The sequence below is a fragment of the Pygocentrus nattereri genome, chromosome 15, assembly GCF_015220715.1.
Source record: "Pygocentrus nattereri isolate fPygNat1 chromosome 15, fPygNat1.pri, whole genome shotgun sequence".
Classification (NCBI taxonomy): domain Eukaryota; kingdom Metazoa; phylum Chordata; class Actinopteri; order Characiformes; family Serrasalmidae; genus Pygocentrus; species Pygocentrus nattereri.
The window spans coordinates 12,024,556-12,046,720 of NC_051225.1; the positions used below are offsets into that span (position 1 = coordinate 12,024,556).

At 39.3% G+C, this 22,165-nt stretch overlaps 1 protein-coding gene across 1 annotated transcript; it reads left to right on the forward strand.

Annotated features, from left to right (window-relative positions):
* The first annotated feature begins 2,093 nt into the window (after positions 1-2,093).
* On the forward strand, positions 2,094-22,165 carry bco1l (beta-carotene oxygenase 1, like). The gene is made up of 11 exons (XM_017707236.2): positions 2,094-2,316; positions 6,113-6,241; positions 11,156-11,285; positions 11,387-11,534; positions 11,643-11,784; positions 15,708-15,925; positions 16,594-16,854; positions 19,110-19,215; positions 19,293-19,387; positions 20,532-20,643; positions 21,054-22,165. The coding sequence occupies exons 1-11, from the start codon at positions 2,232-2,234 to the stop codon at positions 21,254-21,256; spliced, it is 1,629 nt and encodes a 542-aa protein (XP_017562725.1). The 5' UTR covers positions 2,094-2,231; the 3' UTR covers positions 21,257-22,165.

Genomic DNA, 22,165 nt, shown 5'->3' on the forward strand with positions numbered 1-22,165 from the left:
CTCTCGATTTACCGGTCGATCTACGTTCCCACCCTCACCTATGGTCATGAGCTTTGGGTAATGACTGAAAGAATAAGACTCTGGACTCTCCCTTAGAGATAGGGTGAGAAGTTCGGTCATCCGGGAGGGACCTGGAGTAGAGCCGCTGCTTCTTCACATCGAGAGGAGTCAGCTGAGGTGGTTCGGGCATCTAGTTAGGATGCGTCCTGGACGCCTCCCTCGGGAGGTGTCACAGGCAAGTCCATCTGGCAGGAGACCCCGGGGAAGACCCAGGACACGCTGGCGTGACTATATCGCCCAGCTGGCCTGGGAGCGCCTTGGAATCCCCCTTGGAGAGCTAGTGGAAGTGGCTGGGGAAAGGGAGGTCTGGGCCTCATTGCTTAGGATGTTGCCCCCGTGACCCAAACCCCGGAGAAGCGGAAGATAATGGATGGATGGATGGATGGTAACACAGTATAGTGCCTTAGAAAATGTATGGCACAGAACATTTAAAACTACACAACATTAAAGGTGGACCTCTTTGAAAATGGACACGTTGTAGCAGATTTGGGGGCAGAATTGGGGGGCAGGATCAGTAGTAGACTTGGGAAAAGAGGAAAGAATGAACTCAAAACAGACCCAATGACCACCATGTGATTATCATGATGTCATATAAAAAGGACTAAGTGACTAAGCTACTGATTCCTGATCGTTTCTGAGGCATTACCTTCAGAATCCGCTCTCTCCATCAGCAGACTTCAACGGTTAATTCATCTTCACAGGTGCAAGTGGCACACATGTCACATTCATTTTGAGACTATTACTCTTGAGGAAATGAATAATTGTGCGGTTTTTGTGACTGACGCACCTGCAATTCAGCCATGGACTTTATTGGCTGATATTGTTGCTTTGAAAGCTCATCTGTCAAACCTCTGACTGTGAAAAGTGTTGCATATGATATGACCTGCCTGTGAAGCGGCTTAAATCATTTAAGTACTTCAAAGTCTTTGCGTGGGGCTTCTGTTGTTTTGCCCGCCCCCATAGGTATGACAATTAAATCAATGATCTCATTTATTAATCTGTTCAAACAAAAGATTATAGAATAATTAAGATTAAGAGACCCATATTAGTCCCACAACAGGGAAATTTCACCTCCGCATTTAACCCATCCATGAAGTGAAACACACTAGTGAGCACACACACTAGGGGGCAGTGAGCACACTTGCCCGGAGTGGTGGGCAGCCCTATCTGCAGTGCCAGGGGAGCAGTTGGGGGTTAGGACACCTCAGTCATAATATTGGCACTGGGGATCAAACCGGCAACCAACTTAAGTGATTAATTAATAAATTAGCATAGTTATATAGTTGGTACTTTATTGTTTCATCCTCATTCAGAAGCTAATTTAGCTGCCTTTTCTTATCTTTATAGATTACAATACATAAAGGGTAAATATGTGAATATTTCAGTCTGATTCAACCAATAAGCTGTAAATAAAGTAATTCACCGAGGTTTGATGTGAAATAGTTAAATGTAGAGAAACTGACACACTCCTTTACCCTTTACAGTGGTGGTGATAGGAACCAGGGGTCGCAATGTCTACAATCCAAAAATGTAGCCAGTTTATTTACTTTATCTAAACAATATATGAGTCTTTTTATGTTATACTAATTATGGTGAGATACTAGTACATCCAGATATAACAAGGTATCTCCAGCCTTACAGTGATCATCAGCATGTACCTCTCCTCCATGAATGGATTTTTAAAACCAATTTTTTTCTTAAATCTTCTGTAAAACAATGCCTTAGACATAGTCATAGCTGTGTTAACTAAAATCCTTATATGAGGAAGCTGTTATAGAGGCATTAAAAGCATCAGACGTCTGGTTCCTATTTTGATTTGGTACGCTTCTCTATTATGGAGAATTTCACATCAGATCACTCTGAATGGCTTTGTTTAGATCTTAATGCAGAGAATTTTTCAAAAGTCGGGGGAGTTGTCCTTTCACTATAAAGACCTAAGTGCTCATTCACTCTCTCAGTCTCATTCTAGGCTCCACACCACTCCTCCACTCCCGCACCACGCCCACCACTCTTTATATTGTTGTACACCATTAAACTATGCAATATGGTGGACTGCAGTTATGTAACACGAACGTGCAACTGCCCTCAGCTATAGGGTACACCAGTTATCGGCGGAGTTCGTGACAAAGGAGATAAATTGAGGTAGAGCTCTCATCTCTCCACAGGCAGTCATGGCAGAGCCAGCCCAAAACATAGAATCAGCATTCTGTCGAAATGGCAAGGAGACCCCGGAGCCCCTCAGAGCAGAAGTGACAGGTAGGCTTGATGCGGTAGGGTGCTGTTTGAGGACAGCCTGGGATCAGCTGGAAGTTAATTGATTTGTCTTGTGTAGCTAAGCCTGACATACACAGGGTTCACACTGGGTCAGTGAACCTCAACTCATTTCCTCTTGTCGTGCATGCGCATTTCTCTGCATGTGGTTCTACAGGAGATCCGCTCATAATTATATCCACAAACTAAAACTAGAAAATAAATTGTCTGTTCAAACCAATGAACATTTGCTGTTTTAGCTTTAATAACCTGGTTTCTGTAACGTTTCAATGTTCTGTAACTCAAAAAGTATATTTATAGCTAGAACAGTATGGGACAGTAGTTAGTAGGGGATAGTGTAGTATGGTATAGTACAGTATGGTATAGTGTAGTATGGGATAGTGTAGTATGGTATTGTGTAGTATGGGGATACTGTAGTTTGGTACAGTGTAGTACGGGATAGTGTAGTATGGTATTGTGTAGTATGGGATACTGTAGTTTGGTACAGTGTAGTACGGGATAGTGTAGTATGGTATTGTGTAGTATGGGATACTGTAGTTTGGTACAGTGTAGTACGGGATAGTGTAGTATGGTATTGTGTAGTATGGGATAGTGTAGTATTGTATAGTATAATACGTAATAGTGTAGTTCTGTATAGTGTTGTACGGTATAATGTAGTACAGGATATTGTAGTATGGGATAGTGTAATATGGTATAGTGTAGTATGGGATAGTGCAGTACGGTATAGTGTAGTACAGGATATTCAGTTATAAAAGATATATGTACTAATAATCTACATTTGCTGCCAGAAGCTGAAATACAGTGTTATTACACATGGAAATGGGAGTAGAACTGCATAAATCATTCAATTATACCAAACCATGTTTGTGAAAGTTTTCACAAATCAGGTAACGGCTAAAACAAGTGAAATATCATTGCTCCTCTAAGAGTACATGGCATTTCAGCCATGAAAACCAGCATTTGAATGACTTTAGTAGTGCATGCATGCATATATATTTTAAATAATGTTCCAAAGATAAAACCACATTTTTCAGCTTTTTTTAAGCAACAGCTTTTTAATCAATGACTGATAAATAATATTTTAATCTCCTCACATATATATTACTGTGTCACTTTTTGGGTAAATGATAAAAATATGCAATTTTGTATGCATGGTAAGACAAACAGACCTGTATAAAACAAGGAGACATCACAAAATCCATTCGTTAATATTTTTCCAAATCAAGTAATATGTACAAGAAGGGAATCTGCAAAGTTGCTGATAATGTTTGTATGTGGAACTAAACTGCAACATCAGCTATATTTATATTATATTTCCCTTACTTTCACTTCCCGTGCTCATGGTCTGCACAGGCGACGGACAGGCAAAATAAGAGCTGTGAAATTTTTCACAAATCGGCCTGGTCAGTCTCAGCCTGCTTTCACTCACCTGAGAGATCGACTTTTGAAGTGATTTAGAAAATAAAACCCCGATGTGTAATATTGGCGGATTTTGGCGTGGAACGTCAACATTCCGGAGTTACAGCCGATAGAAATCCAACTTTACTGCGGTCTTGAATGACAGGGCTGCCAGAGACCTTGTAGAGAGGAGAGAAGTATCTCTCTCTGTAATGTCTTCCGTGTTTCTCACGCTAGAGGGCGCTCCTGAGCAAGTCCAAAATGAATGGGTTAATGTGGAGCATTTTAGCAAAATCATAGTTAAAAATGCTTAAATCTTTTTAAGTGTAAAAGCATACACTCATGTTCTAAACACAGAACAGCATAAAGTATTTAAATACCGCTCTTATATTTTTCACCACTTTTGAAATCCAGTGATAGGAGTTTAAAACGGTGCCTCCTGCATATTCATGACGTCAGTGCGTGTGAACAGCCAATGAGCTGATCTGCTCGCCATCCAATCAGCACTCGGTACCAACACTACTAGTGACATGCTGCCCAAAAACCATTAACTATAGAAAAAAGAAACGTACAGGTGAGTTAGTTTTCTTTGCTTTTTTAGTGCTGTTTACAAGTCCTGCTTTTGATATAAGAAATAAGAAAAGGCCAGGCTTTTAAACCGGCTCTGTTCAGGCCCAACAAGAAGTAGCAAAATGTTTATGTACACTGATAAGGCCGTGCACTGAACACTGTTGTGTTATACGAGCGCTGTAACTGTGGTAGCTGAGGAGGCCACTCTCGGCATCATTCTAGCTTAGTCTGTCAAAAAACTTTACACTACAGACTCACGACACGTCTTCTAACGTTTTCAGTAGTTGCATACACGAAGCTACAGTCATTTGTAGAGGACGTTGTTAAAATTAATTGTGTGGCTGCCTTTTTAATAAGGCTGGGTTTATATGCCCGCTGCTGCTGATTGGGTAAGACCTCTGACACGCCCATCAAACAAGAGGAAAGCCCGTTTCACACCGTTTCAGCAGCACATGTCGTTCAAGTCGGAAACCACAGCAAAACTGTGAACAACGTTTGAGATTAAGCGTAACCCAGGTTACTTGTTCTGAAAAACTAGTAAAAATTCAACAGCCAAACACACAGGTGGAGCTAATTGACATCTCTGTTTCGGCTTTGGGGACGGGACGCTTACCTGTGTGGATTAGTGATCAGTGAGAGGGAGGAAAGCGCTTTAGCTGCTTTCTAACCAGGGAACTGTTTTATGCACTTGGCCAGTTTGTATGACCACACTGTGTGCAATTGACTAAAAGTAAGCTGCATTGCTTATTTCTCATTGCTCCTTCGCTGAACTAGGATTTGACCAGTGTGATGTTCCGATGTATGTGAGCTAGCTAGCGGACTTGGCCATCTGGAGCTCAGTGAACTCCTCAGGGTCAAAACTAACCACACTAAAACCGTTCATAACCACTTATATTGGGACAGAGGCTGTAGTGTTGTGCAGTGCTGAAAGATTTAATTCGTCAGTCAGTGGCTCAGTTGTCTTTTGTCAGAGGAAGTCATGGTGTTTCAGCAAGTTTAGCACATCTTAGTCAAGATTCATTCATTTATTTATTTGTTAATAATGCATTCTTTTTACCCACCATATTCTATCTGCATTAGCAAAAAGGTGCTCAACTGCTTGTCTGTGTGTAATTCTTCTGCAAAACCTCTACAACTGTCATGTATCTACAACGCTATGCCAGGTAAATGGCATGTCGGTTGTGATATCGGTTTAGATATTACAGGTCATATAGATAACATACTGAAACGCCCCAGATAACAAAGAATGTACTCTACACTGAACTCTGTACAGAGTGCGTGTTCATTCAGTGGGGTCACTTAAGTTTATGTAATAAGTGAGTAATAAAGAATTAGGGCTGTCTAAGAACCGTTTCACCAGGCAGCTGCTGTGGTTTGTTGGTCTCGTGCTTTAAACTTATAAAATGTGTTTTTTTGGGGAGGGATTTTACCAAGAGTTTAATAAAATCCACATCTCTATGAATGTTTTATGTATTAACATAAAGCCATGTAATGTCCTTGTGCATTTCACTGCAGTCGGGACAAAACCTTGTATCTCCATTTTTGTCGTTTTTCAGTTTCCTACATAATTTGAAAACACCTCTTGTCCTATACATTGTGTATAAATTTCATGAGCAATGGACCAAAAGAAACAGCCCAAAATGACTTGGAAAAAAGTCTGGTTCCATTGACTTACCTTAAAAGTTGAGTAGGATTTTCCTTCTCCTGTAAAGTTACCATTTTGGAGATACAAGGTTTTGCTCCGAGAACAGCGATTTGCATTTTTTCTTCTTTCTATGTTCAATGTTCTGTCCTGAAACGTGTTTGTTTGTAGGCACCATCCCATCGTGGCTTCAGGGCACACTTCTGCGCAATGGACCTGGCCTTTTCTCAGTCGGAGACACTTCCTACAACCACTGGTTTGATGGAATGTCCCTCATTCACAGTTTCACCTTTAAGGATGGTAGGGTCAGCTTGGAAAACATGCAGAAAGAGGTTTCTGCACACTTAATTCCCATAGTCGAGTGAGTTAGCAGGTTTATGGCTCACTGATTCTAGGAAAACTTTAAAATGGCACAGGGGCAATTGCACTGTCAGTAGCTTGGCTGTGGTTTAGAGTGACCTGAGTTCAGGCCTGAATAAGTCATGTTGGTTCATAAACTCCATTTCTGTGTCCTTGAAAGATTCTGTATAAAGTGCACCTGAGCTTTAAACTAAACCTGATTACTGTGTCATTTAAAAATCACACATCTTGCCAGTAGATGTGCTGTATACCAGAGTTGACTGCGGTTAAATACAAGATTATTGTAATTAAAGCACATTTTCAGCTCAGATATTTTAACATTGATATATTAGCTCATTGGAGTAATTGAGCCTTTTGAGAGGCATCATGAGGTACTGGTGCAGAGGGTAGCATTGCACACCAAGCAGCACTACACTGTAAGCCCCTTCCTTGGGTCAAGTCATTCTGTTCACTCAATATCATTCAGTTTCATATCAGCTAATCTTTTAAAATGCTGTGGATACTTTTTTAAGTGAGTGGCTTTGTGGTTTTAGTTGATGTGTTTTAAATTGAGTAGCCTAACCGACACCATTGTGCACAGTTATGACATACACAGACTTTTTGTAATTAACATTGCTGTGTTGGGTTAGGCCTGAAATGAAAAGGATGTTCTTATGTGCTATTAAGTGTAAATTAAAGGAACAAATATGTGATATAGACAGCTTAGAAGAGTTTAAAATGGGTCATGCTGTCCAAATTCAGTATACTAGAGATTTGTCTGCTTCCACGTCCCCTCCCCAGACTTGAAGCTCACACAGGTTGCCAGGTTGAGAACACTTAACCTACACAAATCAGCGTAAGACGAGCAACTAAACTTTGACAATGGCTAGCAATGAATCATACACTGTAAGGTGATCAGCTATTGTGTTTGCAATGTTTTATTGTTTGCAAATTATAAACCAGCTCGTGTGGATTTTTTAAAATCATTCTGTCATTGTTAGCTAGATGCTGGGCTGGTACTGTAGCCACAGATGAGCCCATGAGCTATTCCAGAAAACGAAAGTGTGCTGCTCCAAAAATACTTGCTGCCTGAAGTCAGCTTCTTATTTTATTTCAAATTTCCCGTTCCACTTTACACGGTGTAGCAGTTACATTATGGCACCTGAGGAGCTATGATAACTGCTGCACTGTTTAAGGAAGAACAGAAAACCTAAACGAGTCAGGTCAAAGTTTATTTGAAGCTGGCAAATAAGAAGCCAACTTTAGCCTCGTTTGCCTCAATAACCCAGCTGCACACAGACCACAGAACATGAATGGGAGTACTTGAATATTAAAATGACTTAAAATACTTTACATTTATCTACCATCAGCTGAAGTTCAATACTTACCTGTTTAGGAGAAAATGAGCTAACTCCACATCCATTTTAAAACCTTTTTGGGCTCTAAACTGTCTCCCTCTTTTGACACATCACTAATATTTACTCACGTTTTACTAGGCCTCTGGCCATGGAACTCTTTAAAAAGATGTCAAAGCTTTTTAGGCTGGTTCGTTTGTAGGCTCCCATGGCTGCAGTATACTGTGTCTGTTTGCCAGCTTATTTCATATCTGGCAACCTAGGGTGTCAAAATGGAACTAGGAAATGGGCAGTGGGAAGGATCACAGACCAAAACACAAGCAGACTTTCCAGTCAAGAACAGAAATTTCAGAGGAGCACATGCAGGCTTTAGCACTGTTATCAGAGAAGCCAGTATTTTTACTTGGCAAGTTTCCTCAATAATTGGTGACATATGATGGTCATTTTATGATTTAGTACAGTAAATACACCAGTCAGGCATAACATTATGGTCCCCATGGACCCTCACAGAACAGGTACTATTTGGGTGGTGGATCATTCTCAGCACTGCAGTAATACTGATGTGGTGGTGGTGTGTTAGTGTGTGTTGTGCTGGTAAGAGTGGATCAGACACAGCAGTGCTGCTGGAGTTTTTAAACACTGTGTCCACTCACTGACCACTCTATTAGACACTCCTACCTTGTCAGTCTACCTTGTGGATGTAAAGTCAGAGACGATAGCTCATCTGCTGCTGCACAGTTTGTGTTGGTCATCCTCTAGTCCTTCATCAGTGGTCACAGGATGTTGCCCACTGGACGCTGTTGGCTGGATATTTTTGGTTGGTGGACTATTCTCAGCAGTGACACTGAGGTGTCCAGCAGCACTGCTGTGACTGATCCAGTCACACCAGTGCAACACACACTAACACACCACCACCACTATGTCAGTGTTAGTGCAGTGCTGAGAATGATCCACAACCCAAATAGTACCTGCTCTGTGAGGGTCCATGGGGGTCCTGACCACTGAAGAACAAGGTAAAAGGGGGCTAACAAAGTATCAGAAAAACAGATGGACTACAGTCTGTAACTGTAGAACTACAAAGTGCACCTCTATAGTAAGTGTATCTGATAAAATGGACAATGAACATAGAAACAAGGAGGTGGTCAGAATGTTACGCCTGATCAGTGTACATTATCTATTGTTCCTTTAACTGAAGGAAGATAATTTTAATGTTTTAATCATTGTGATTATATAGGGTAAAATCCTTAGTAGACTGATTGATAAATTTAGAAGCTTTTATATAGTAAAATATGTCATGCAGGGTTTTGTTTTAATTGGGCTGATCATGATGTAATTTGATAATATATACAGTTTATTGGCCAATCAGGTAGACTAGTGTTTATTTCAACAGAGCAATCAGGTTTAATTTAACATGCATTGTTAAACTGTTAAGACTAAACTGCTGCTAAGCTAATGGGTCCAGTTTTATCTGAAAAGGGCCAGTGTTTTCACTCCAAACAAGTAGGACCACCTCATTCCACTTATTTAATCAGTTAGCCACCATGACTGTCAGAATGTAATGAAAACCCACAGCCACACCAGCCCTTTGTGGAAAAGATTGGACCAACCCTGCACTAAACTGTGAAGTGCAAAGCCCTCAAGAACTGGACATGGACACATCAGCCTTGTGTTCAGCTCCACTTGGTGGTTTCATGCTGAAATAACTAAAAAGACTAGGTAGTTGTGGGGGCAAACAAGCAGAGAAGTGTAGCAGTTAATTGCATTTGCTCAGTTCTGTTTACCTAAGTACGTTACAGAGTGTGATGTTTTGTGCAGTTTTTTAAAGTATAAAAAGTTCCATTACAAAATTGATTCTTTAAGGAAACATCCATTAAGAGGTTCTTTAGGCAGCCAAAAGTAGCTCTTCAGTGCTATCTCTACAAAAAAAACCCTTTTGGCACCTTTATTTTTATTTTATTTTGCTATGTTGGTTGTGCACCTGAACTGCTTTGCTTTTGCCCACAGACATCAATTTTAAGGTTTATTGTTTTATAAAAGATGGAAAGGACCACAAAAATAGTGCCTGGTATACAGTATCGCACAAAAGTGAGTACACCCCTCACATTTCTGCAAATATTTTATTATATCTTTTCATGGGATGACACTATAGAAATGAAACTTGGATATACCTTAAAGTAGTCAGTGTTCAGCTTGTATAGCAGTGTAGATTTACTTTCCTCTGAAGATAACTCAACACACAGCCATTAATGTCTAAATAGCTGGGAACACAAGTGAGTCTACCTCACAGTGAACATGTCCAAATTGTGCTCAAACTGTCAATATTTCGTGTCACCACCATTATTATCTACTGCCTTAACCTTCTCTGGCATGGAATTCACCCGAGCTGCACAGGTTGCTACTGGGACATCACAGAGCTGGTGTATGTTAGATACCTTGCACTCCTCCTCCTTCCACTTGAGGATGCCACACATGTTCTCAATTGGGTTTATGTCTGGAGACATACTTGGCCAGTCCATCGCCTTTACCTTCAGCAAGGCAGTTGTCATCTTTAGGGTGTGTATGGGCTCGTTATTGAGTTGGAAAACTGCCATGCGGCGCAGTTTCTGAAGGTAGGGGATCATGCTCTGCTTCAGAATGTCACAGTACATGTTGGAATTCATGTTTACCTCAATGAACCGCAGCTCCCCAGTGCCGGCCATGTGATGGCCATGCAGACCGAGTTGGTGCATTGTGCGGCGTATTGTGTGAACGCCGACAGGCTTACCTCCCACTTCTTCGACCTCTGCAGCAATGCTGGCAGAACTCATGTGTCTTCTTTGGTCGATCCTGGCGAGGCCTGTTCCAACTGGAACCTGTCCAACTGGAACCTATCAGTTCCAGGGTGTTAACAAACTTCTTATAGTCTAGGCCATCTTTGTGGAGAGCAACAAATATTTTTTTCACATCCTCAGAGAGTTCTTTGCCATGAAGTGCCATGTTGAATATCCAGTGGCCAGTATGACTGAATTGTACCCAAAACAAATTTAACAGCCTTGCTTCCCATTCACACCTGGAACCTTGTAAGTCTAATAAATCACATGACACCAGGGAGGGACAATGACACAATTGGGAACAATTTGGACGTGGTCACTGTGAGGTGGACTCACTTGTGTTCCCAGCTATTTAGACATTAATGGCTATGTGTTGAGTTATTTTCAGAGGACAGTAAATCTGTACTGCTATATAAGCTGCACACTGACTACTTTAAGTTATATCCAAGTTTAATTTCTATAGTGTCGTCTCATGAAAAGATATAATAACATATTATCGGAAATGTGAGGGGTGTAGTCACTTTTGTGAGATGCTGTATACTAGATGTGGAAGTTCCACTGCAGGTCCACTGCAACTCTATAGAAAACTCAGTACATCAGAAATGTTTAGACCTGAAATTAGATAATGTCATTGATGTTATAATACTGAGTGCAGTTCTAGGCTACTACAGCCACCTCTGGAAAAGAGTAATGTCTCTGTTTTTTGTCAGGTGAGGTACACTACAGGAGCAAATTCCTGAAGAGTGAAACATACAAGAAGAACATTGCCGCCAACAGGATTGTGGTTACAGAATTTGGGACCATGGCCTACCCCGATCCCTGCAAGAATATATTCTCAAAGTAATTCTGTCTTTTTAGACCTGTGTTATAATTGTTTGTTTATAGATGATATTAGTTTACATTTCTATTTTTCAGAACAAAACATTTTTAACACATTTCAGGGCGTTCACCTACCTACTCAATACCATCCCAAATTTCACCGACAATAATCTTGTAAACATTATACGATATGGAGAAGATTACTACGCGGCCTCGGAAATAAACTTCATCAACCAAGTTAATCCATCGACTCTTGAAACTGTAGGAAGAGTGAGTTCAAATTTAAATAGCTGTTTTTTTGGGACATTTTTAAAAGCAGTATTTAATGTCTGATGATGAGCTATCTGGTTTTGTGTGTGTCTTGAACTGCTGTTTCAGGTTAATTACAGGAACCACATCGCCCTGAACTTGGCTACAGCACACCCTCACTATGACGAGGAGGGAAACACCTATAACATGGGCACGTCGATCATGGCAATGACCGGACTCAAATATGTTATCTTCAAGGTTCCAGCAACAGGTATAAAGGACAGCTGAAATGAAAACTTTCAGTTTCCTTGTACCTTCACTTATCAGCTATTTAATCAGGAGCACCTACCACTTTGTAGATGTACATACTAGATACAGTTTAGAGTGTGTCGCTCTGCTAAGAGGGTATTGCATATTGAGGTGTTACTTTGTTTCTATACTGCTGAGTTGAGTACATTCTAACCAAAAATATCCACCCAACTGTGGTCCTGTGGTCAGAAACTGACCATTGAAGAATGACTAGAGGATGACTAACACAAACTGTAAATGGAAAAGGGCAGCTGTAGTCTCTACCTGTAAATACACGGTGCAACAAGGTAAGCGCATCTAATAAAGTGGTCTGTAGTGGTGTTTTCCATCGAGTGATATGGTACAGCACAGTGTAGTTACAAATCTGAAGCCAGAACTAGTCGTACCCTGGTCGAATGTCTATGTCCATTTTCCATTGACCTCTGAAGTTGAGCTGTCATTATGTTGTCTGATCCAAAATCCAATAATAATGCTGCGTATCCAATAAGCTTGTCCTGGTGGTGCAGTAGGTAGCACTAACACCTCACAGTAAGGAGGGCCTGGGTGTGACTTCCACGCCTGAGCAACCAGGGTGCTTTCTGTGTGGAGTTTGCATGTTCTCCCTGTGTCTGCGTGGGTTTACTCCGGTTTCTTCCAACAATCCAAAGACATGCAGTCAGGCCAACTGGACACGTTAAATTGCCCCTAGGTGTGAATGTATGTGTCTGTAATGTGATTCAATTTGATCAATCGATGGTCTGTTTCTAGCACCACCCAGACATTTGTGCTCAGCATGCATGGTCCCCCTGTAAGAAGGGTAATCAAATTCATACTGAGCTATGGCATTAGAAGTGAAGACAAAATGTGTGATTGTAGTTTTGTACCTGTCCTGTACTGCACTGCCTAATGGAAAAACACCATTAGTACACAATGTGTAAAAACCCAAGCAACACTGCTCTGCACTTGTATCAGTACAGCACATACTACCATGTTGCTATCACTACTGTGCTGAGAATGGTCCATCACTCAATTACTCAAAGTACTTGTGTATTGACAGAGAACCTGATACAATTATTTATGAGTTACTATGTTACTTGCAACTCTCTTTGGTGAATCATTCTGAGGGAAGCAGGCCTCATAAGGTTAATGTACCTAACAATGGAAGCCTGTGCTCTGCCAATTAGCAACATGCAAACTGTATACGTAAATCACCACACACCTCCCTCAACCTGTCAAGTTATTAAGTAATCTTAAATATGAGTCACTGGTGCAGGTGTCAAAGGATCGAATTCCTAGACAACATCCCACACAGCATACCCAGATTATGCAACCCCAATTTACTGGGTAGGGGGCCCCATGCTGGAATACTGAAATAAATGAGTTAGACAGAGCTGTTCTGCAGTATTTACAATTTATTTATTAACTTTCAGTAAAAAAATGTCAGAGCTGTCCACAATGTTCTCAATATAACCATTAAGAGCAACAAGAGAGTAAAATCTAAAATGTAAACCAGCCATAATTATCACAGTTTATGTGCTCAAAAGGGTAGAAAAAAATCAATACACCCTCAAAAATAAATAAACCAATACAACCAAAATTGCACAACACTTCAAAAAAAGAAACAAATAATGTCACCAAAACAAACAAAATACCACAAACGGCACATCCTATCACAAAACCAAAATCCCAAAATAATCCCCACTCTGAGTGATGAAATTGTACACCTCAAGAGCACAATGAATAAATAAATAAATAAATAACTCAAAATGTTTTCATTATGGAGAAGGAACATAACCAGAGTCTCACTATAATGAGCAATTAACCCACACACTCTTTAATAAAACTTTTACCATAGATAGGGACTCAAGTGCAAATATTGTTCCAAAATGTAAATATAAAAATAATACCAATGGGCAGCTGAACAGCAAATCTCAAAAAAACTGCGAATAAAATACGCTAAAATAGGCGGCTCAGTGCAAATATATCGGAAAGCATCTATAAAAGAACCCCCAGGGGAAAACAGTGGCCTGCAGACCACCAGGCCTTGATCCACTATTTAACCTGCAATCATGTTCCACCCTTTGGACTTCACTGGTAGCACTTTGCTGGTCGCACGGACTGCGAAGTCAAGTGCTCCTTCAGAAGCTTAAGCACCATATAGACTCGGTACTCAGGCTGGAGACCTGCTTCTGACTCTGAATGGACTTCTGTTTGGTCCGTTTACCCAACCGCAATGACCAGGACTCGTTCTTCCAGAGACAGCAGCTCGCGCCATACAATTCAAGCTCCCCTTTGTCTGCCCAAAAGTGGAAGTGAGGTACCTTCCAACACCAGAACTTTTATTGTCTCTAGCAGGCATGCCACACTATTTATCATTCACAATTAAAACTACAGGAAGTGGACAGATTGGAATGAGAAGTAATCAGTCCCCCTATATAACAAGAAAGAAGAATAAAACTAAATAAGAAGAAAAAAACAACAAAAAAGGACTTTCTTTGTAGTTAGTCTATGGCCTGCACCAACCTCTCAGTTCCACTAGATGGCAGCAATGAAGCTTTATTTTCCACCAACCCTACTACTTATGCTTAATTCAATTGTTTATGGTATACTTCTCTTGTTTACGACGTACTTTTAACTAGGGGTGGGCGATACAGCAAAAAAACCTAGTATCACGATGCTTTTAGGTACTTTTAGGTTTTTAAAATACTATCAACGTTGATTTTTCTTTAACACTTCACATACTGTGGTACAGCAAATCCAGTGAAAAGAACTATTCATGCTGTCTTTGTAATGAATCATGTAGTGATTTAGTGTTAAAGCAGCGGCAATATCCATGATATGCTTAGAAAAGCATAGTGTGGCATTATAACAATAACATTTCATCGTACTGCCCACCCCTACATTAACTATAAAAATATAACACTTGTTAAATTTGATTTTCTTCCAAACCATTGATCGAAAACTCACTCTTAAGATTATTTAACAATATAATTTGTTATAACAATAGTTAAATGAAAGATAAATTAGGGGGTTTTGATACATTTTATGGTTTTTATGATAAACAATATGCATCACAATATTTCGATGTTCTGAGGTTTCATAAGTTGGAACAAATGATATGCAACAGCAATGCCACATTTAAAAATGCTGTCAAAAAGCACACTTTTTGTTTCACAGCACAAAAAAAGGAACTAAACTGCCACTGTAGTGGTGCGCTTAAGTGTATATCTTCAGTACCTTTATCTAGGGATCATAATTGTTTTTAATTGCAGTTTTATATTTAAAACTACATTGACTCCATACACCTTGTCTTGACTCTATGCTTCTTACTTTTGGTTCTGTTTTAGAACATTAGGTTAAGAAAGGTGTAAATATGTATTTCTCCCCATTGGAAAAATCATTGTTGTACTTTTTTTAGGGTACATTTACATTGTTTACACACACACACACCCACACACACACCCACACACACACACACACACACACACACACACACACACACATATATATATATATATATATATATATATATATATATATATATACACACACACATACATGTGTATCACTGTTGTCGGGACAAAACCTGGTATCTCCACTTTTCAGTTTTTAACATTATTTGAAAAGGCCTGTTGTCACATACATGAGATTTCATGATGAATGGACCAAAAGTAACGGCCCAAATTTACTTGAAAAAAAAAGTCTGCTTCCATTGACTTACATTAAAAGTAAAGAAGGCTTTATCCTTCTCCTGTAATGTTACCAATTTGGAGATATGTGGTTTTGTCCGACATCAATGATATATATATATATATATAAAAAACAAGAATGTACCTTTTTCCTGACACTAGACTGCTTTACACTGCTTCAACCTAAAGGGAAAGATAAAGTTTGTACTCCTTGCAGACAAAGAGAAGATGCCTGCACTAAAGAAGCTGGAGCAGGTTTGCTCCATTCCTGCTCGCTCCAACCTCTACCCCAGCTACTTCCACAGCTTTGGGATGACTGAAAACTACATCATATTCGTCGAACAGGCGTTCAAACTGGACATAATCCGACTGGCCACAGCTTACTTCAGAGGAGAAACCTGGGGCAGGTGCCTCAATTATGACAAAGATGATGTTGTAAGCAAAGTTTATTTAGCTTTTAGCCCACCTACATTCTCAGAACAGGTTTTAAATGGTACTTGTTGCTGCTGTCGGACCAAAACCTTGTGTCTACATTTTTCTGTTTTTCAATGTTTTATATTGTTTGAAAGTACTGGTAGTTCTATATATTGTATGTAAATTTCATGATGAAAGGGCCAAAAGAAATTATTCAAAACTACTTGGAAAAAACTCTGACTCCATTGACCTACATTAAAAGTAAAGTATGTTTTTTCCTTCTCCTGTAAAGGTACCCTTTTGGAGATACGAGGTTTTGATCTGACAACAGCGAAATGAAGGTGCATGTGTTTGTTGCTGGGGTGGTATCCTCCAGGGTGTGTCTTCAGTGCCATTAGTTAGAGAACGTAAATGTACAGTAGTCTATTGTGGTTGAACTGCATTCCATACAGCCTCTTGAAGTTATGAAACCTTTAACATTCATTAAAGGTACACATTAAGACTTAAAGACCCATGTTGTACCTCAGATGTTATGTTTATATTGTTTCAACCTTGGGGCATAAAAATGTACCTGTACAGTTTGCTTTTTTCCAACAGTTTTCCAATATCTGTTCACATCATATTTGTCACCTGTGTACATTCACCAGCAGCTTCTCAGCATAATAAAATTTTTATCTGCTGCCTCATAGACGCTGTTCCACCTGATTGACAGAAAGACTGGGAAGGCTGTGGACACCAAGTTCTATGGGGACGCTTTCGTGGTTTTCCATCATATCAACGCCTATGAGGAGAACGGCCATGTAGTGTTCGACCTGATCACATTCAAAGACGCCAGTCTTTATGACATGTTCTACATGGAAAACATGAAGAAGGAGATTCAGGAAGAAGGCAAGACCATTCCTCCACCAGTCAGCCAGCGATTTGTCATCCCCATAAATGCTGACCTCAAGGTTAGTGGTGAGGAAGTAAACATGTTTTGCTTTGTCAGTAAGGCTCATGTGATGCTATAATGCACACTCAAAACCAGTAACAGCACACTATTTAGCCCTTTTTTGCTGTCCTAGAAGAACTCAGGATGCCTCTGACACAGAATGTGTCATTAGAACTTTTTAAGACATTAGAACATTAACATTAGAATTTTTTAAAGACCAAATTGGCAGTGTAAAATAATTAAGAGACCCTTCCCACAATGGAGAAATTTCACTTTCCGCATTTAACCCATCTATGCAGTGAAGCACCACATACACAGTAGTGAACGCACACTTTCCTGGAGTGGTGGGCAGCCCTATCCACAGCACCCAGTAGGGGGTTAGGTGTCTTGCTCAATCATGTACTGTTGGCACTGGGGATCCAACCGGCAACCTTCCTGTCACAGGGCCGGTTCTCAAACTTCCAGCCCATGACCGCCCGTTAATGACACCTTAAAAGTCTTGGTTAATACTAGCAATAACAAAATCAATTGTATATTAAAGAGGAATTTCACAATTTTCAAGTTCCAAAATTTGTGCTTAATTAAATATTTAAGATGGTTGAAACCAGCAGAGATAGTCAACAGTGCAGATTCTAAACTGTCATTTGATATCACATTTGTGTTTGTAAGTAGAAAAGAAGCTTTTTATATAAATGTATATATAATTTTATTGTGCATACAAACTCATTTTGTAAAAAGAAAAACATTTTTCCTTTTTCCAGAACATTTATTTCAGTTGAACGTGTTGATGGTGAAAGTAAATTGAATGAACAAGACCCATTACATAACTGACTATGTAATTACATAGATAATTCAAAGTCTTGGTTAATACTAGCAATAACAAAGTAATTATATATTGTACAAGTAATTGTATATTAAAGAGGAATTTCACCGTTTTGAAGTTCCAAAATGTGTGGTTAACGCTTAATTAAATCTTTAAGATGCATACAAAGTCATTTAAAGTGGTTTTGATGTGAAATGTTGAATGAGTCACAGTTGTTTACAGTAGAGGTGATAGGAACCAGACGTCTGAAGAGTTTATTGCCTCTAAAAGTCAAAATTCCATACTTTCAGAAGATTTTAATTGTAAACATGTTTTTAATATCCATTTATGGTGGAGGTGTGCATGCAGGGTGTTGTAAGGCAGAAGAAAATCTTTTTTTTTTTCAGATTTACCACTGTTTAGTCATTACCAACATTACATATAAAAACTCAGAAGCTACTTGTTTGCTCACTTGGCATTTTGGATAACATGTAAAAACGTAAAATTGCGTTGTAGACATGTGCACTGCCACTGTAAAGTTAGCATGTTTCTCTACAGTGCACCATTCCACATCAAACCACTCTGAATTACTCTGTGTTAAAGCGGGGCGACATGGTATTTGTCATTGTGATGATAAAATGCATTACAGTAATGTCACAATATGCAGAGCATATTTGGGAAATCGTCAGTATTTAGATAAACATTTCATAAAGCATGTTTGATGCATAATTAATACAGTTAATTGCATTTAGTGCAGTTTATGAAATGCTGAATTGAAATCATTGGATTCATAGTTTTCATAGTATTTATTAAATGTGGCACTACTTGGATCTGACTTATCAAATGTCAGAAAATAATATAGTGATATGTCGAGAATCATGAAAGACTTTGGAAGTTTCATGATATTGCATATATATATATATACCTGTGATGGACTGGCAACCTGTCCAGGGTGTATCCTGCCTTCCGCCCGAAGACTGCTGGGATAGGCTCCAGCACCCCCCCCGCGACCCTCACGGAGAAGCGGTTTAAAAAATGGATGGATGGATGGATGGATATATATATATATATATATATATATATATATATATATATATATATATATATATAGAAACTATGCAGAAATATTAGAAAGTTTGGTGTAAGTGCCCCTTAATAATTTTGTAGTCATAGCTTATTGAAACCAGTGGAGATATTCTGTCAAAATGGCAGATTCTAAAATGTCATTTGATATCACATTTGTGTTTGTAAGTAGAAAAGAAGCTATTTTATTATAAATGTACTGTGCATACAAACTTATTTTGCAGAAAGAAAAACATTTTTGCTTTTTCCAGAATTTCAGTTGATCTTGTTGACAGGGAATGTAAATTGAATGTGAACCACGCTGGACATGATGATGTGTTGCACAATTCATGTTATTTTTAGTGCATCTGATTTGAGGATGTGAGCATTTTTTCATCTTTCATTTCAAGGAAGTTCCAGGAGGCACTAACCTTGTGAAGCTGCAGGACACATCAGCCACAGCTGTGCTGCAGAAGGATGGCTCCCTGTTCCTCACCCCTGACTCTTTGTTTGAGGGTTAGAATCACAAACTCAAGTTTGTTGTCACCGTCGGAATAATAGAAACATACTTATATACGTATACCTATTTACAGGTTTGGAGTTACCTGGGATCAACTACAAATACAACACGAAAAAGCACAGATACTTCTATGGCTCGAGGATGGATTGGTCACCAAAGATAACTAAGGTACAGTCCAGTCTACAGGAAGGATTCCGTGTTTTCTCTTTCTAACTTTGATAACGGATGTGGTGTTCAGACATGCTACTCACACCTAAGACCATGTGGTCCACATATGGACCTGCAAAAATAAGCTATAAAACAGCCTGTTGTTGTTGTTGTAATGTCATAAAATTAACTCATTAACGTAAATCATTGTATTCAGCCAACGGATGTTTACGCTCTCAGAAATAAAGGTATGAAACTGTGACTGGGTCAGTGCCCCTCTTGTCACTGGGGTTTTACCCTCAAGGGTATGTCTGAGTACCTTTAGTCAGGGAACATAACTGAAACATAATGCATTGAAATGATGTTTTTTAAACTGTACTGACTCCACACACCCCATCTTGTCTCCAGACTTGTATTTTATTGTTCTGTTTTAAAATATTCGGTCATGAAAAGGTGCAAATATGTACTTTTCACCTGGAAAAACTATTTAAGGTATGTAATTGGACCTTATATCCACTGCTGTACCTTTGAGGGAACATTTACACGCTTTTTACCTTGATAAATGAAAAATGTACCTGCACAGAACCTTTATTTCTGACAGTGTAGCCTGTTAAACATATGAGTGTTTCACGCTGGACTAAAACTCTTACATGTAATGAATCTTTTCAAAACTGTCATGAAACCATGTCTCAGGTATCCTGCGGCAAATTATGAATCACGTCAAGTAATTGGTATCTGTGATGTAGATTTTAGAGACAGTAAAGACTGTGTTTACATCTTAACCACTGAATTATGTAGAAAATTGGTGGAATTTCCCTTTAAAGGCACAGTAACAAATACTCCCTTTGTAATTCTAAGGCATTACAAAAGGCTGGAAATGGTCATTTAAAAAACTGTCACAAATCCACACATACATCATAAGTGGCAGGAAAAAGCCCCCTTTAATGATGGGCTGGTTGAACGGACAGCTGCCCAATATTAGTAAACTGAAAGCTTAGTCTTTGTGCAACAGCAAAGGAGTATCACACTGACCTCATTGAACTATGCTGCCTATTTATCTGAGCCACACTTGCTGTCAGACACACCAGAAAGTGGATGGTAAATACTCATGTGCTTACACAACCTGCTACAAATTGTGACATTCTTGACATTTACACTTTTGCAGGTCACCAAAGTGGACACTGTTACCAGGACATACATGGAATGGACAGAAAAGGATTGTTACCCATCTGAACCGGTGTTTGTGGCATCTCCGGATGCTGTGGATGAGGATGATGGTAAACTCCTTGAATCTTTGATTTAAAAACACATTTTGGGGGCATATGCAGATTAACCATGTATAGTAAATGTCCAAATGTTTTAGGAACTGATGAGTGAAATTGTGTTCTTTGGAGTGATGAAGAACCATCCAGTACCTTTAGGATGAATAGGAGTGCTGTTTGTGATTCAGAACTCATCTTCCAACATCAGTAGCTGAGCTTACTGATGACTGAATGCAGTCAAATCCTCACAGCGATGTTCCCAGAAGAGCAGAGGCTGCTTTTTTTCTGTTAATATCACTTTTTAAGCAAAATCTTGGAACAGCAAGTGCCTGGATGCATTTGGAGACGTGGGGTGTAACATTTAGAGTGCCGAGAAAGTGCAAAGCATTCTGTCATTTTAAACTGTTGCCATTTTTCTCTTTTAGGTGTTATTCTGTCATCTGTTGTCTCTCTCAATCCCAAGAAACCCCCATTCATGTTGGTTCTGGATGCGAAGACTTTTCAAGAGATCGCTCGTGCCTCCATTAATGCCTCCGTACACCTGGACCTGCACGGGCTTTTCATCCATGAGAAGTCTCAACTCAAACAGCCTTTAGAACCAACCAGCATTTCTAAAAGACTTGTGTAGTGCTTATTTACTCAATGCTGCCTGGTTTGTGGCCTTGTGTTTTTGGCTGTCACATAACAGTAGTTAGTTACACTAAAGCTACTTTCAAGATCGAGATCAAAATCAAGGCCAACTTTTTGTCATCCCAACCATATTTCTGACAGTGTAGCCTGTTAAACATATGAGTGTTTCACGCTGGACTAAAACTCTTACATGTAATGAATCTTTTCAAAACTGTCATGAAACCATGTCTCAGGTATCCTGCGGCAAATTATGAATCACTTCAAGTAACTGGTATCTGTGATGTAGATTTTAGAGACAGTAAAGTCTTCCTATCACCAAAACTAAAAAATTCTGGCTTACTACATCTCTCTAGAATAGCATATTTCACATTGAACCACTCTGAAAGACTGTGTTTACATCTTAACCACTGAATTATGTAGAAAATTGGTGGAATTTCCCTTTAAAGGCACAGTAACAAAAACTCCCTTTGTAATTCTAAGGCATTACGAAAGTCTGGAAATGGTCATTTAAAAAACTGTCACAAATCCACACATACATCATAAGTGGCGGGAAAAAGCCCCCTTTAATGATGGGCTGGTTGAACGGACAGCTGCCCAATATTAGTAAACTGAAAGCTTAGTCTTTGTGCAACAGCAAAGGAGTATCACACTGACCTCACTGAACTATGCTGCCTATTTATCTGAGCCACACTTGCTGTCAGACACACCAGAAAGTAGATGGTAAATCCTCATGTGCTACTAAACCTACAACCTACTAAAAATTGTGACATTTTTCTTTTTGAAAATATTGTGAGATTTCCCTTTAAAGGCACAGTAACAAAAACTCCCTTTGTAATTCTAAGACATTAAGAAAGGCTGGAAATGGTCATTTAAAAAACATAAATAAATCACAGTCATAAATCATAAA